This window comes from Dipodomys merriami, unplaced genomic scaffold (assembly GCF_024711535.1).
Source record: "Dipodomys merriami isolate MVZ:Mamm:240054 unplaced genomic scaffold, mDipMer1.0.p SCAF_98, whole genome shotgun sequence".
In the NCBI taxonomy this organism is placed as follows: Eukaryota; Metazoa; Chordata; class Mammalia; order Rodentia; family Heteromyidae; genus Dipodomys; species Dipodomys merriami.
In genome coordinates, this window is record NW_027206601.1 from 2,495,663 (window position 1) to 2,511,988 (window position 16,326).

General features: G+C 43.6%; 1 protein-coding gene across 3 annotated transcripts in view; it reads left to right on the forward strand.

Moving 5' to 3' along the window:
* Nudcd3 (NudC domain containing 3) overlaps positions 1 to 16,326 on the forward strand; it is a 113,275-nt gene that overhangs the window by 74,060 nt on the left and 22,889 nt on the right. For all 3 annotated transcript variants that reach the window (XM_070014563.1, XM_070014564.1, XM_070014565.1), the window contains exons 3-4: positions 1,019 to 1,151; positions 14,579 to 14,722. In XM_070014563.1, coding sequence (XP_069870664.1) covers positions 1,019 to 1,151; positions 14,579 to 14,722 — 277 coding nt within the window. The remainder of the gene's footprint in view (positions 1 to 1,018; positions 1,152 to 14,578; positions 14,723 to 16,326) is intronic.

Here is a 16,326-nt window from a genome sequence, read left to right on the forward strand (position 1 = left end):
AATTCCTGCCTGAAAACATGAAGAAGTGTGCCCGCTTGAACCACATCAGGCCTGTTGTGTTCTCTGGGGAGTAGAGAGAAGTATACTTTTGTTTGCAGGTCCCTGGAGCTCTCTCCCTGTCAGGCTTTGTCTGTAGGCGCTGAAGAAGATTGCTGAGCCCCATACGCTTCAGACTGTTCCACATTCAAAGCTGCCTCCTCATGAGAAGGCTTTTATCTGTGATTTAAATCCTCAACTCACCCATGGACTTGTGAATCTAAGCTCATTTTCAAAAGTATTTATATGAATAATATTGTTAGATTTTTATGACAAATACTGTCTTTTATTTTCACAACCAGCATCTGGGCTAGGCCTATTTGCATCTGTGCTGTGTTTATAATGAATGTATAACAATAGGATTTGGTTGACTGAGGTTTTTAGGCCATCTCATTAAATGTATTGCTTACATCTTACTGTTGATGCATATAGTTTGAGTAGAGTCCCTTTGGCTTTGATTTACTTATTAGAAGAACTCAGGGCTGGATTAGGACTGAAGTTTAGCAGTTGTAGGATGAACTTGATTTACCTTAAAAAAAGTGTGTGTGTGTGCGCGCATGCACGCGCGCATATGCATGTACTCTGCCAAGCAGCAAAGATAGGCACAAAACACCCATGAAGCAAGGATTTTTATTAACTGGGGTATGTACCTAGTTAATAGGCATGTCTGATTACTGTGGCAACCAGCAAGACCAGGCTATGCTTTGATGATAGTTGTAGATACTTTCCCTAAGCGTGAGGATTCTGCACCCCGGTTTCTTCTCTGTTGCTTTTCCCTTATCCTCTGATTGCCTGAAAGTGTTATTAGGAAATTGTCCCCAAAGAGGATTTCGTTTGGTTCTCTCCCTCCTCACTCCCCCCCCCCCCCCATATGTAAAAGTCAGCTTGAGATGAAGCCCAAACTGGTCACTCCTCAGGACATACCCAGGGCTCCTATGCTTGCATTTGCCGGTCTGCATCTCACTACTTTTGTCTTTCTCAGGGTTCAGGAGCAGTTCCAGAGAAATCCTGACAGTTACAACGGTGCTGTTCGTGAGAACTACACTTGGTCGCAGGACTACACTGACCTGGAGGTCAGGGTGCCGGTGCCCAAGCATGTGGTGAAGGGAAAACAGGTAACAGGCGGGGTGGGGACTGCATTCCTCCCATCTTGGATCTTGAGATGGAGCCAGCATTCTTGCAGGAGGGTTGGGATAAGCTCCTGTCCCAGGAGAGGGTGCCTGGTTGTCCTTGGCTTCTCTTCTGCATTCAGAGCTGCTTTCAGATGGTCTTCAGGGCTCAGAGACCCTAGAGAGCATCCTATCCCTGCCAGGGCTAATGACGTTACCTTGTCCCCACCAGGGCTCAGTGACTGGGCCTCTCGTTTCAGGTGCTTGCGGAGGGCTTGTTCCACTTTTGAAAGTGCAGGTGTTGTAGTAGGGTCTTTTTTCCAACCATTGACAAACACAAAACTACTGTTGTCTTTCCTTCCTTCCTTCCTTCCTTCCTTCCTTCCTTCCTTCTTTCCTCCCTCCCTCCCTCTCTCCTTCTTTCCTTCTTTCTTCCTTTCTTCTCTTTCTCTTTCTCTTTCTCTTTCTTTCTCTTTCTTTCTCTCTTTCTTTCTCTCTCTCTTTCTTTCTCTCTCTCTTTCTTTCTCTCTCTCTTTCTTTCTCTCTTTCTTTCTCTCTTTCTTTCTCTCTTTCTTTCTCTCTTTCTTTCTTTCTTTCTTTCTTTCTTTCTTTCTTTCTTTCTTTTTTTCTTTCTTTCTTTCTTTTCTTTTCTTTTCTTTCTTTCGCCATGAACATGTCCATACCTTACTTTAAATCATCTAAGATTGTGGGTGATCTATTGTATCCTGGGCTAGTCCTGAGGGAAAAATGAAGAAACCAGGCCACAATGACCTAGAGGATAGGATATCTTGGCCTGTGCCCCACAGGCTCTTCTGAGAGGGGAGGCTGTGGCAAGTGAAGAGGTGGCATTCATAACTTAGGTTGATTTATGAAACCTCCATCTAGTGAGTTATTGTAGAATTTAATCTTTCAGGGAAAGAGCTGTTTATTCAGTCTGGGCTGGAATGAGTCCTTCTAGCCCTCCACCCTTGCTGCATGGAACAGGCAGGCCTGCTTTATACCTGCAGTATGTGAGGAGTCTGGGTGCAGCTGAAGCTGACCTAATAAAACAGCTACTTCAAATAAGGAGAGACAGCCAGTGTTCACTGTATATAGTTTATTTTGTGTCCTAAAAGATAGTATGTGCTCACTTGCCATTCATGGAGCAAAGGTGGGAACCCTGAGCCAACCTGTGAGGTACCATAGCTATGGTACCAGCGGTGGATCAATGAATTGTGATTGGCTCAGCTTTGGCAAGAAGCAGCCATCCATACAATTCTCCTCACCCCATTACAATATATGTTTTTCCGGAGTTGTTGACCCTTGGAGTTCAGTGTAACCTTAGGAATCAAAGTAAGAATGAATCATTAGGCATCATCTACACAGAATTTTAGCTTTGAGTAACTATTTCCCATGTGTTTTGAATGTCAGGAGTGGGTGCTGTTACCTTCCCTGAGCTGTTTACCCAGCTGGGTCAGGTGCTGATTTCCATTTCATTTTCTAGTTGGATTGCCTTGTTGTACCTTCCATAGCAACCCAACAGCCCCCTAGGACACAGGTCCTGGGTGTACTAGGGTTAATGGGGTTGAAGCTATAATCTGCTCTTTAAGCATTCTTGTATAGGGGTGCTGCCTATTTTGTCTGAAGTTCAAATGCAATAGTTAGGTCCTCTGGGATAATGTGCCCCTGCTCTCACCAATAGTTACTGTGGATCTGGCTTGTTCTACACTGGACTTGTGGGGCTTGGGTGCTGCCCCTGAGCTCTCAGCTCAAGGTGAATGCTCTGCCATTTGAGCCACAGCACCACTTCAGTTTTCTGGTGGTTAATTGGAGATAAGAGTCTCTCAGACTTCCCTGCCTGGGCTGGCTTTGAACTGTGATCCTCAGATTCCAGCCTCTTGAGTAGCTAGGCTTGCAGGCATAAGTCAGCAGTGCCTGGCCTGGACATGTTTTGAGCACACAGCCCAGGTGGTAATCACAGGGCAGATGCTGGGACAGAGCACAGAGCACATGATGTGTGAGATGATTCCAGGTAGTGGCAATGTAGTATGTGTGTGTATCCAGTGCTAGCAGTACACATTTTAGTGACTTTAGCCCATCTCACAAGGGCTGGCCACACGTACAGGTTTCAATCAATGGGAGCCTAGCCAGGAGCCAGTGCTTCTTCCTGCTTTGAGAAGACTCACTCAGAGCAGACCTCTGTATCACTAGAGGGAAGGAAGGGGCTTCTCACATCTGCCACAAATCCCTCTTTGTGTTGGCATTCTGTGACATCACTGACATAACACACTTGTGTCCTGCTTGTGATAACCTTTGTCTCATACATGGTGGGACATTTCCTTTTTCTTTCTTTCAATTGTATTTTTTTCCATGTCATTTTTATAATACTGCCAGGTTCTTTAAAAAATCCATGGTCTGTCAGTTTCTTAGTGATCTAAGGGTTTTAGTCATGCCTCACTTAAAACTTATAAATAAGTTTATTTTGTGTCTCTTGGGTTTTTCTGGCCTAAGGGCTTTTCCTCAGAGTTGCACTTTCCTTTTTGGACTGGCTCCATTCCAGTTGTTCCTTAAATGTACCTGTCATAGCTGCTTGTCAGCAGAATTTATTTTTGGGCTTTGTCTGTGGCAACTATCAGATATAATCATGATAATAGCCATGACTGTAGCACCCCAACAGATCAGTCACAATTGGTTCTGGTGTGGGCAGCTCTGTTTTAGGGCAGGATATGAGGCTTAGGGTTGTAGGAGGAAGCATTGCTATTGAGTCCTGTCCTCATTTCTGTGGTTGGAGCTTGATGCTGGCACATCAGAACTTTGCCCCCTTAGTGTTTTCTCACCGATCCTCTAAAGTGTAATGGAGAACAAATGATTGTGTGCACAGTGTACTATGATCTTCAAGGGAAAGCAGAAAATTTCTTTTGTGTGTGTGTCATGAGAGTGTGTGCACACACCAGTACTTTGGTTTGAATTCAGGACCTCGAGCTTTGTCTCAAATTTAATTCTCAAAGCTGGTGCTCTACCTCTTGAGCAACACCTCCAGTTCCAACTTTTTTCTGGTTAATCGGAGATAAGAATCTCTGAAATTTATTTGTTCAAGATGGCTTTGAACTAAGAACTAACGATCTCAGCCTCCTGAGTAGCAAAGATTTCAGAGGTAAGCCACCAGCACCTGGCTAAAAATTTCTTCTTTCACATGCAGCATTACAAAAAACAAAAAAACAAAAACATTTTGGACAGGGTTGAGATAGATGGGGCAGAGTTAAGGGTGACGATCAAGCTGCATTGTGCCTATAAATTGACAGGCTGACTTGAAACCTCTTTGTTATAATAACTTAAAAATATTTTTTAAACTAAAAAGTAAAAAATTTGCTGGCAAATCTAAAAATTTTCTCAGTATGAGGCTTTTACTCTGCCTCAGTAAAATGTGGCTCTCCTTTCTTCACGCTGTTCTTCACTTAATGTACTCTCCACTATTTAGGAAGATCATGACTTCCCTTCCCTTTTCTCAGTGTACTGTCAAGAGTAGTAGGGATGAGAAACTTTGAGTTCATAGCATGTATGTCTCTGCTTGCTTCAAATCAGGGTGGTTGTAAAACTGATATTTCATTGAATTGTACAATCTAAGTGTTTCTGGAAATTGAATGAATGGTGGAGATTTTTTTGGGCCTCTCATTTTGCAGATCAGCAAACTCTCCTGTAAGATGGTGGTGGAATGGCGTCTTGAACCCAGATTCCCTCCCTACTCTCTTTTATTGGCTTTCTTTTCAGTGGAATATGTTATATGTTGCAGACAGAGGCCTTATTGGGCATCATTGAATGACAAGCAAATGTCTCTTATGGATTCTCCTTCCTCACAGAGGTTGTGGGTGTTTATAGCCCTGTTGCATGCCAAAGCTGGCTCTGTCTACACACCAAGAACCTTCTTAAACAGAACCTTGTCCTTGGGACATGTGACTCTTACCACTACCTAGGCTTAGACTTTTTTTGTTGTTGTTGTCGGTCGTGGGGCTTGAACTCTGGGCTTGGGCGCTGTCCCTGCTCTCTTCAGCTCAAGGCCAGCGCTCTACCTCTTGAGCCACAGCACCACTTCCAGTTTTCTAGTGGTTTATTGGAGATAAGAGTCTCATGGACTGGCTGGGCTGGCTTTGAACTGCGATCCTCAGATCTCAGCCTCCTGAGTAGCTAGGATTACAGGTGTGAGCCACCGGCGCCCGGCAAGGCTTAGACTTTTGACACTCTCCTTTTGCACTCGATGCAGGTGCTAGGATGTGTGCTGAAAGCTGTGTCAACATATGGCATTCCCTTCTTAGAACTTGTCTGGAAAAACTGTAGGAAGGCTTTTTATTATAGGAAACTTCCATAATAGAAAAGGCTAATAGACTATATTTATCCACTTTATTTTTCAATTTACCTAATTTTGACTGCATAACTCACTTACATGTTCACAGGTGTAAATATGAGCGATGAAAAATCTCTGACACGGCTCCATGCTTCTTGAGACTTGTACTGACCAATGATCATGTAAATAGTTTGGAAGATACTTGAGCAGCTATTTGTTATGCATATATGTTAAGTGTGAATAGATATTTCTTTATTTCTACTTTTAGCACAGGTGATATATTTCACTTATTGAGATGGCCCTACTGCTCCTGCCCAGTATACACCTGGCCCTCCCAGGGCACTGATCACTTCTGTGTCCCCAAGTGCTTCTGTTTAGTGGCCTTCCTGTCCCCAGTTATCTGAGTCACTCCAAAAACTTTCATCCTCTGCTTTTGCCTCCTCTGGAAACAGGCTGGTTATTAAACTAGTCCTCTGATGTGCACAATGAAGTTGCCTCTCTTCTGCTGCTAAAAACTACAGTCTATTTTATTTTATGTATGTATGTTTCTATATGAGTAAATCCATGAAGTGTTGTTGGTAGGCCAAAGATATACATATTCCCATAAATAATATACAGCTGTTTTTGTTAGGGTTGTTCTAATTTACATGCCAACCGATAATGTACATGAGTCCTTATATTTTCACAAATTTGCTGATGGTAATGGCTTTATGCATCTAGGCATAAGTACAAACTTGTATCTCTGCTCTGACCAGAACCTGCCAAGGGATGCCTAAAACTGGAAATAGCACTGAACTGCATGATTTTTTTTTTGGGAGGAGGGGAGGGTCCGGTCGTGGGCCTGAACTCTGGGCCTGGGTGCTATCCCTCAGCTCTTCAGCTCAAGGCTAGCACTCTACCACTTGAGCAACAGCACCACTTCTGGCTTTTTTTTTTCTGCTTATGTGGTGCTGAGGAATCGAACCCAGGGCCCCTGATGATTTTTTTCTAATACCTACATTCCCACGATAGTTTAACTTATAAAATAGACACAGTAAAGGATTAACAACAAGTGCTGATAAAATAGGACATTTTAAATTTGTAGTAATAAAATTGCATGATTGCTTTATTTCAGATTGTGTGTGTGTGTGTGTGTGTGTGTGTGTGTGTGTGTGCGCGCGTGCGCACGCACATGAGGTTTGAACTCGGGTCCTAGGTGCCGTCCCTGGTTTTACTTAAGGCTAGTGCTCTACTTCTTGAGCCACAGCTCCATTTCCAGCTTTTTGGTGGTTATTTGGTGATAAGAATCTAATGAACTTGGGACTGGGAAGGTGGCTCAGTGGTAGAGCGCTTGCCTTGCATGCCTGAGGCCCTGGGTTTGATTCCTCAACACCACATAAGTAAAAAGGAAAAAAAAAGCCGGAAGTGGCGCCGTGGCTCAAGTGGTAGAGCGCTAGCCTTGAGCTGAAGAGCTGAGGGACAGCACGCAGGCCCAGAGTTCAGGCCCCACGGGGGAAAAAAAAAGAATCTAATGAACTTTCCTGCCTGGGCTGGCTTCAAATCACAGGTCTCAGATCTTAACCTCCTGAGTAGTTAGGATTTACAGGTATGGTAATTACACTGGTGTCTGGCTCCTTGAGAGGACCTTAGTACTGTATTCTCCCTTCTTATGATGATGTGAGATGCCTATATGATGAGTTGACATGAGGTGAATGACATTGTGATGTAACATTAAGCTGTTAACTTTCTGTTTAAATGGGACCAAATCCCAGGGGGAGTATGTGGTCTTGCAAAGCCAGACTATGCCCTGGTCAAGGGAGTGAAGCAATGAGATTGTTTTGGAGGCAAAACCAAAATATTCACTTTCTGTTTTTATAGCAGACAGATTCAGGATAGCCAGATGCACTATTATTAATAGGACTTTAAATTCTAGTATATTATCTTCCAAGGGTTTTTTTTTTTAACATCTGAAATAAAGCATTGATGGAACCATTCCATAAACAAGATGACTGTCACCCACACTTTCTGATTATATTGCCAGAACATGGGTATATAATTCTTGTTTTTGTCTTTAAAAGTGTGTAGGTTCTTCATTCCGTTTACTATGCCTGACTTTGTTGTGTGCCCAATAGCATTGCCACACACTACCAGAGTTAATCTGTCTTTACATGCTCTATGTTCTGGTACTTCCTTTGTACTTTTATTAATATAGGCTTTGTTGGACATCTTCCAAAAGAGCTCAGTTTCATCTCAGTTGAAGATTTGCTTTTTCCTTAATTCAGTTCATCAGATAGCAACTTCTTTCGCAGATGCAGCCTCTAGTATTTTTTATGTTTTCAGTGTAATTATTTTGTGTAATCATCCCTTATTTGTGGTAAGTAGTGTGGTATTACTCATATCAAGGATCCTTCGATGAAGTCTGTATGGGTTCATCATTTTCTGGTGCTGCATAGTGCCATCAGTCAGCACTCCCACAAATTAAATTTCTTTTCCATATTAATAAGCGCTTAGCATACACTGTGGCTATCGTTGTTACAGTTTGAAGTGTGATAGGAAAACCGATTTTTTTTCCTTTTTCAAAATTTTTAGATTAACAATTCATTCTTTCTATAGATCTTAGCAATGTCAGCATGAATTTTCTTTATTAAGTCAAGAACTTTTACCTTTTCACCAAAGGAGACCCTCTATGGCTTGATTTTGCTGCATCTGAATTGCCAGGAAGTAATTGGTACTTTGAGGCCATTTAGTAAAATAAGGGTTATTGAGCACAAGTTTTGTTCCCACATTAGTTGTGGTTCTGATGCCTATAGCAGCTACCAAGTGACTCATAGACGAGTAGCATATGAAGAATAGATAAACTGGACAAAAGAATGTTTTAACTATTAGGAACAGGGTAGGCAGTATATCACTTCAGCACTTTGTTTGGTACAGCTTAAAACCTAAAACTTACAAGTTATTAACTTCTGGAATTTTCTTTCTTTTCTTTTTCTTTTTTTTTTTTTTTTTGTGCCTGTCTTGGGGCTTGAACTCAGGACCTGGTGCTGTCAGCACCATTTTCTGGCTTTCTTTTTGGGTAGTTGGAGATAAGAATCTCATAGACTTTTCGGACTTGGCTTGGTTCAAACTACAGTCCTCAGATCTCAGTCTTCTGAGTAGCTGGGATCATTATACATGAGCCACTGGCACCCAACTGGAATATTAAATGGAATTCCATCTAATATTTTTTGATCATGGCTGACTGTAGGTTACTGAAACCACAGAAAGAAAAACCGTGGAAGAAACATCTATTGTGTTGTAGATGTGGTGTTCTCATTTTTTCCTTGCAGAACTTGGTAAGTGTGTGGTGTGTGTGTGTGTGTGTGTGTGTGTGTGTGTGTGTGTGTGTGTGTGTGTGTGTGTGTGTGTGTGTGTGTGTGTGTGTGTGTGTGTGTGTGTGTGTGTGCGCGTGCGCGCACGCATTGCATGTCCTGTGGCCTGCGTGCTGTCACTGAGCTTATGTGCTCAGGCTAGCACTCTACCATTGAGCCACAGCTCCACTTCTGGCTCTTTGGTGGTTAATTGGAGATAAGACTGTCATGGACTTTACAGCACAGGATGGGTTCAAACTATAATCCTTAGATCTCAGCTTCCTAAGAAGCTAGGATGACAGGCATAAGCCACTGGCGCCTGGCTAGAACTTGGCAGTTTCTATGTATTTATCAGTTTTTTTTTAAATACTTCGTAGAAATCAAATGCAGCTTAGAAAGCAACATAGTACATTTTTGTTTTTGTTTTGGTCGGTTGTGGGGCTTGAACTTTGGGCCTGGGTGCTGTCCCTCAGCTCTTCAGGTCAAGGCAAGCTGCTCTACCACTTGAACCACAGCGCCACTTCCAGTTTTCTGGTGGTTGATTGGAGATTAGAGTCTCATGGACTTTCCTACATGGGGTTGGCTTTGAGCCGTGATCCTTAGTCTCTTGAGTAGCTAGAATTACTGGTGTGAGCCACCAGTGCCCGGCCCAACATAGTGCTTTTTTTTTGGGGGGGGGGTCAGTTGTGGGGCCTGAACTCTGGGCCTGGGCACTGTCCCTCAGCTCTTCAGCTCAAGGCTAGTGCTCTACCACTTGAGCCACAGTGCCCCTTCTGGCTTTTTTCTGCTTATGTGGTACTGAGGAATTGAACCCAGGGCCTCATGCATGTAAGGCAAAGCACTCTTCCACTGAGCCACCTTCCCAGCCCCACATAATGCATTTTTATACTTTTTTTTTTCAGTCAGTTGTGGGGTTTGAACTTTGGGCCTGGGTGCTGTTCTTGAGCTCTTCAGCTCAGGACGAGTGCTCTACCACTTTTGTCACAGCGCCACTTCCTATAGTTTCTTTAATACTTGAACTTTCACTGTCTAATTATCTGCTTTGCTCTTCTTCCCATTAGAGCAACTTTGTCTAAATTCTACTAATGGTTTCTAATTTGTTATAGAAATATGTTTTTAAATAGAAGCTCCTTTTCTGTGGCAATTTTGGCCTTTTCACATTTGTTAATAGCAAACAGCTTCCAATGATATGAATTATACCACTTGCAATTGGTTGTCTCATTGTATTTGTTAGATAAACATTCCAAAATTCAGCTGTTTAAAAAAACACCAGGAAGCTTAATGGTAGTGGATTTTATCTAGCATGAGGGAGGCCCCTATCTGATTATCATTTCAAGAAGAAGAAAAAAAAAAAACGAAACAAAACCAGAACCTGAACAACAGAGCTGGTGAACTTGGAATGAAACAAAATTAGAGAGATATAACTGAATACTAGTATTGATTTTTTTGAAATGGAAATTTTTAGAAACAAGTCAGAGATATATATTGTCTGTTGTGTGTGGATGAAAATGGTTTGGTTGTGTTAGTGGGGAGTGCCTTGGGTTTTAAACCAGTTCTTGGGGCTGGTTGAGTGGTTGAGTGCTTAGTGGTTGAGTGCTTGCTTAGTATGAATGAAAGCCTGGGTTCGATTCCTCAGTACCATATAAACAGAAAAAGCCAGAAGTGGCACTGTGGCTCAAGTGATAGAGTGCTAGCCTTGAGCAAAGAAGCTCAGGGATAGTGGCCAGGCTCTTAGTCCAAGCCCCAGGACTGGCAAAAAAATAAAAAATAAAAATAAAATAAAAATAAACCAGCCGGGGGGTGGGGAGGGCGGGGGGAGGTTGGGAAGGGATAGGAAGGGGAAACAAAGGAGGAAGCTACAATGCTTGATAAGAAATGGACTCATTGTCTTGCCCATGTAATTGTAACCCCTCTGTACAGTATTTTCACAATAAAAAAAAAATTAAAAAAAAATAAACCAGCTAGGGGGCCAGTGGCTCATACCTGTAATCCTAGCTACTCAGGAGGCTGAGATCTGAGGATCAAGGTTCAAAGCCAGCCCGGGCAGGAAAGTCCGTAAGACTCTTCTCCCCAGTAAACCACTAGAAAACTGGAAGTGACACTGTGGCTCAGTGGTAGAGCACTCGCTCTACCACTGAGTGCAGGGATAGTGCCCAAGCTCAGAGTTCAAGCCCCACAACTGACAAAAAACAAAAACAACCCCCCCCCCCCCCCCAGTTCTTGTATTGAATATGACTTTTCTGCTCAGCTAGTGTGGATGTGCTCATGGAGCTATCTACACCCAACACACTTGTGTGCCATCTACTCACTGCTCAGTGAGTAGATCATCACTGCAGCTCTGGGTAGTTTTATCGGTTCTCCAGATTTCTCACTCGTGTCCCAGGACTTGTCCTGAGATAGGTCTCAGTGTTCTCTCATATGCACCTCCTTTTCCCCTCTCCCATGCCTCTATCATCTGTTCACATGGGATTTCAGTTCCTTTAGGTATAAATACCAAGACATTCAATTATGGGCTACAGAACTTTAAATTTTTTTTATTTGTTCATTTTGTCCTTATTTTATCATCTTTATCAGTAGGAAAACCAAGGCATTTCAAGGAAAAATAAGTTCACTGTACAACACATAATTTTGCCAAAGATCTTAAAAGAGAATCAGTATATTCATGATCATTTCCCATCTTTCTTTGATAACAATATTATTCCAAAGCCAGAGGTAGTTCATACCTATAACCTTAGCTACATGGGAGGCTGCTATCAGTAGGACCATGGGTCAAGTACAGCCTGGGCCAAAAAAGCTCAAGAAACTCCCTTCTTAATTGACCTCTGGGTGAAGTTGCTCATACCTTTCTTCCAAAGCTATGTGGGAAGCTAAGATCAGAGGATCCCAGTCCCAAGCCTGCTCAAGAAGAAAAATTCAGAAGACTCCCATGTTCACAGAAAGGATGACATGTGCCAAGAGTCCCAACAATATGGGATTAAAGATCAGGCACATACCTGGGTGGAGATGGGAGACTCTGTCCTTAAAGTAGCCATTGAAAATCAGGGGCAAGGCATAGCCAGAAACATTGTGTTGGCCTAAAAAGTTCAAACCCCTTCAGTACCAACGGTGAACTACCTGGGCATGATAATACATGCCTGTAATCCTAGCATTTAGGAACCTGAGGCAGGAAGGTTATGATTTTGAAGCCAGTCTGGGCTATGTAAGTGAGACCATCTCACTTCGTGTTGAATGTCCTGTATTTTCTTCATTTAATTTTGCCTAGTTGTTGAATTTGCTTTATCATTGCTTTAATGATTCTTTTTTTGGGGGGGGTGGGGGGTCCGGTCATGGGGCCTGAACTCTGGGCCTGGGCGCTGTCCCTCAGCTCTTCAACTCAAGGCTAGTGCTCTACCACTTGAGCCACAGCGCCACTTCCGGCTTTTTTCTTTTTGCTTATGTGGTGCTGAGGAATCGAACCCAGGGCCTCATGCATGCAAGGCAAGCGCTCTACCACTGAGCCACCTTCCCAGCCCACTGCTTTATTGATTCTTTTGTTTTTTTGGTTTTCTTTGTGGTTTTGATTTGCATTTCTCCAGTGAATGATACTGATGAATGCCTTTCTCCTTGCATTTTTTTTTTTTTTTTTTTTTTTTTTTTTGGCCCAAGGCTAGTGTTCTACCACTTGAGCCCTACTTTTGGCTTTTCTGGTGGTTAATTAGAAATAAGAGTCTCAGACTTCTTCCTGAGCTGGCTTCAAACTGCAGTCCTCAGATCTTAGCCACCTGAGTAGATAAGATCACAGGCTTGAGCCACTAGCTCAAGAGTTTTCCTTCCTTCCTTCCTTCCTTCCTTCCTTCCTTCCTTCCTTCCTTCCTTCCTTCCTTCCTTCCTTCTTTCCTTCCTTGTCTCGGACTTGAACTCAGGACTTGGTCACTGTCTCTGAGCCTCTCTGTGCTCAAGGCTAGCACTCTACCACTTGAGCCACAGTACTACATCTGGCTTTTTCTGTTTATGTGGTACTGAGGAAAAGAACCCAGGGTTTCATGAATGCTAGGCAAGCACTTTACCACTAAGCCATATTCCCAGCCTAATTATTATTATTATTTTTTGCTAGTCCTGAGGCTTGAACTCAGAGCCTGTGCACTGTCCCTGGTCTCAAGGCTAGCACTCTACCACTTGAGCCACAGTGCTACTTCTGGCCTCTTCTATGTATGTGGTACTGAGGAATTGAACTCAGGGCTTCATGCATGCTAGGAAAACGCTCTACCACTAAGCCACATTCCCAGACCTAATTTTCTTTTTAGAAGTCTATAGGAAGACAGGCTCCCACTTTGTAACTCAGGCTGCCTGTGTAGTTTCACTTCACTGTGTAGTCTATAGTAGCCTTAAACTCAAGATCTTACCGTTTCTCTCTCCCAAGTATTGGGATTACAGGTATGTGCCACTATATTTCACACATACCTGGCACATACCTTGACACTTTTCTAGACTGTGTGTGTTTTGTGTGCATGTGTATACATGTTAGGTCAGCACTGTATCACTGAGCCTAGATTTTTTGGCTGGGAGGAGGGCCCGGTTGTGGGGCCTGAACTCTGGGCCTGGGCGCTGTCCCTCAGCTCTTCAGTTCAAGGCTAGTGCTCTACCACTTGAGCCACAGCGCCACTTCCGGCTTTTTTCTTTTTGCTTATGTGGTGCTGAGGAATCGAACCCAGGACCTCTTGCATGCAAGGCAAGCACTCTACCACTGAACCACCTTCCCAGCCCCAGATTTTTTTTTAACCTTGGCTTTACAGTGAGGTTTGTCTTTCTTCTGTTCTTCATTAATGTTTTCTATTTGTTAAAATGGAGATTTTTGCCAGGAGCTGGTTGCTCAAGCCTGTAATCCTAGCTACTTAGGAGGCTGAGATCTGAGGATTGTGGTTTAAAGTCAGCCCAGCAGAAAAGCCTGTGAGACCCGTACCTCGAATTAATCCCAGAAAAAGCTGGCACTGTGGTTCAAAGGGTAAAGGGTTAGTCTTGAGCAAAAAGGAGCTCAGGGAGATTTACTAGAGTAGTATTTTATTCTCTGGTTGTTTTGTAACTGGATTTTTTTTGTTAAATTAATATTTTCTTAGTGTTTGTATTAATTTATTTTAGATAAGTGCCAATTTTTTTTTTTTTGGTTGGTCGTGGGTCTTGAACTCTGGGCTTGGGTACTGTCCCTGCACTCTTAAGCTCAAGGCGAGCATTCTACCACTTGAACCACAGCGCCACTTCTGGTTTTTGAGTGGTTTATTGGAAATAAGAGTCTCACGGACTTTCCTGCCTGGGCTGGCTTTGAACCTCGATCCTCAGATCTCAGCCTCCTGAGTAGCTAGGATTACAGGCATGAGCCACTGGTGCCTGGCTCCAATTTCATTTTAATAACATACAAAAGTGTTCCTTTCTCCTTCTGTATATCCCATTTCGTAAGTGCGACTTGTGCTTTATGCAGTTATCCTGTAAATCAAATAAGAGAAAAACACAACCAAAACAGAATTAATAGCTGAGGATGCTGGTGGCTTATGCCTATAATCCTAGCTACTCTGTAGCCTGAGATCTGAGGATCACAGTTCAAAGCCAGCCTTGGCAGAAAAATCCTTGTGACTAACCACAATTAACCATTCAAAAATTGGACATGGAGCTATGGCTTAAAGTGGGAGTGTGGATAAGGCTGGAACAGCTTACTTTACTGAGATGTTTGCTGAGCCCAAGAGCTGTAGTGTATAGACTGGTACAGTGCACCACTGCCACCCTCACAGGCAAGATAATTTCTTCTGCTCTGTTCTCAGGTCGCAGTGGCCCTCAGCAGTGGCTCCATCCGTGTAGCTGTGCTAGAGGAAAATGGGGAACGTGTCCTCATGGAAGGGAAGCTCACCCACAAGATCAACACTGAGAGTTCCCTTTGGAGCCTGGAGCCAGGGAAGTGTGTTTTGGTAAGTGTCTCAAACCTGCCATGAAACCCCTTAGGCCTCATTCAGGGAGGTTGTTGATTCTGACAGTTGGAGTCAATGGAATTTCCTGCCCATTTTGTATACTGCTCAGAGTGCACCTTGAAAGGATCCATCATATCCATCCCAGGGGACCACGTGGAGGCAGGCAGGCGCAGGAGAAAGATTATTACAAGGTTTATTAGAGGAGCCATATTTGTCTCCCAGAGAGAGCACACGGCAGCTCCACTGTCTAGGCAGCAGGATCTGGGGGTAGGAAGTGAGGTAGATGGGAGTTTAGCTGGGTCTGGGCGGAGACAGGGAGGGGCCAGCTGTCTGGTGGGAACTCCAGGGCAGGGAGGAGCTGAGGTCTGGGTGGAGCTGAGGACCAAAGGTGGGCATAATGTTTACATTCCCCACTCTGTTGTTTAATAAAAATAGGGGGTACCAGGCGATGGGGGGGGGGAGGGATAATGGGCGGAGGCCATTTCTTCTGGAGCTACTTCCTGCTGTAAAGGGGCGAAGTAGTCAGGGGTCACTGTTTCATTGCTTGGCCAGATACCATCCAAGAAGCATCTGCTTGATGGTGGTTGGTAAAAGTCCTTCTTTTTCCATGACAAGTTGCTAAAATGCAAGACAATAAAAAGGCAAAAAATGGTTGTTAGTACCCCAAGAGAGGAATATGCCATGGAGGGATTGTTTGCCAGACGGGGCTATCAAAGACCTGAAATTGCCTTTTCTGTCTCAAATTGGAGACATAGCATGGTACCTGACTCCTAGTATCCTAGAGGAGGGGGGGAGTAAGATTTTTCCTGCTTTAGGATCACAGTAACCTGAGGAGGAGATAGCATAGATAGTTAAAGGTACCAGAGCCAATTGGTGTCATGGGCTCTTTTGGGTACTTCCTGCTGGCTTGGGGGCATCAAAGAATCCTTGGAGCTGGGGTTTTTAGGATCCGGCTCTGTGCTGGGCTAGGCAAGGCAGTGTAAGTGATATCTCTGGTTGCGTATAGGAGCAGGATGGCCTTGACTTGTTCCCAAGTGGTATCCTGGGCAGGAGATGTTATCCTGTTGAAAGAGACTTTTGGAAAGATCAGGCAAAAGGCTGACAAGGTGACAAGGTCAGTTAACATGAGTGATATAGGAGAACACACATTGATCATGGGCCAGAAATGTTCCATTTGGGAGTATAAGTCTAGTTGCAGCCCATTACAGGGATGGAGGAATAACTGGTCTCCAGGCAAGAAGGGGGTGTCTACAGTTGTTTGCGTAACTGGTTAGGGGAGAGCATAATGGACTGGTTAGGAGTACTAGTCAGAAGCTCCTATAAATACAAATTAGTAGGTGACAAAGGTAAGACTGTTAGCTTTCTGTCCAGTTAGAAGGTAGACAGGTATGGACATTAGGTGGCCAAAAACTATTTCTCTTGATCTCCTGGCTCTGATTAATTTTGAAAACGAGAGCGTAAAGTGACTCCATTTAGGATGTCATCTCTTACTCCTCTCCATTGTTTTCCATTGTCAGGACTGACTTTGTCCTGGCCTGTGTCTCAGCATCCATTGCTGGGATAGCTTGTCCCAGTTGGCATTTACCAGGTTAGACTCAAGGCCT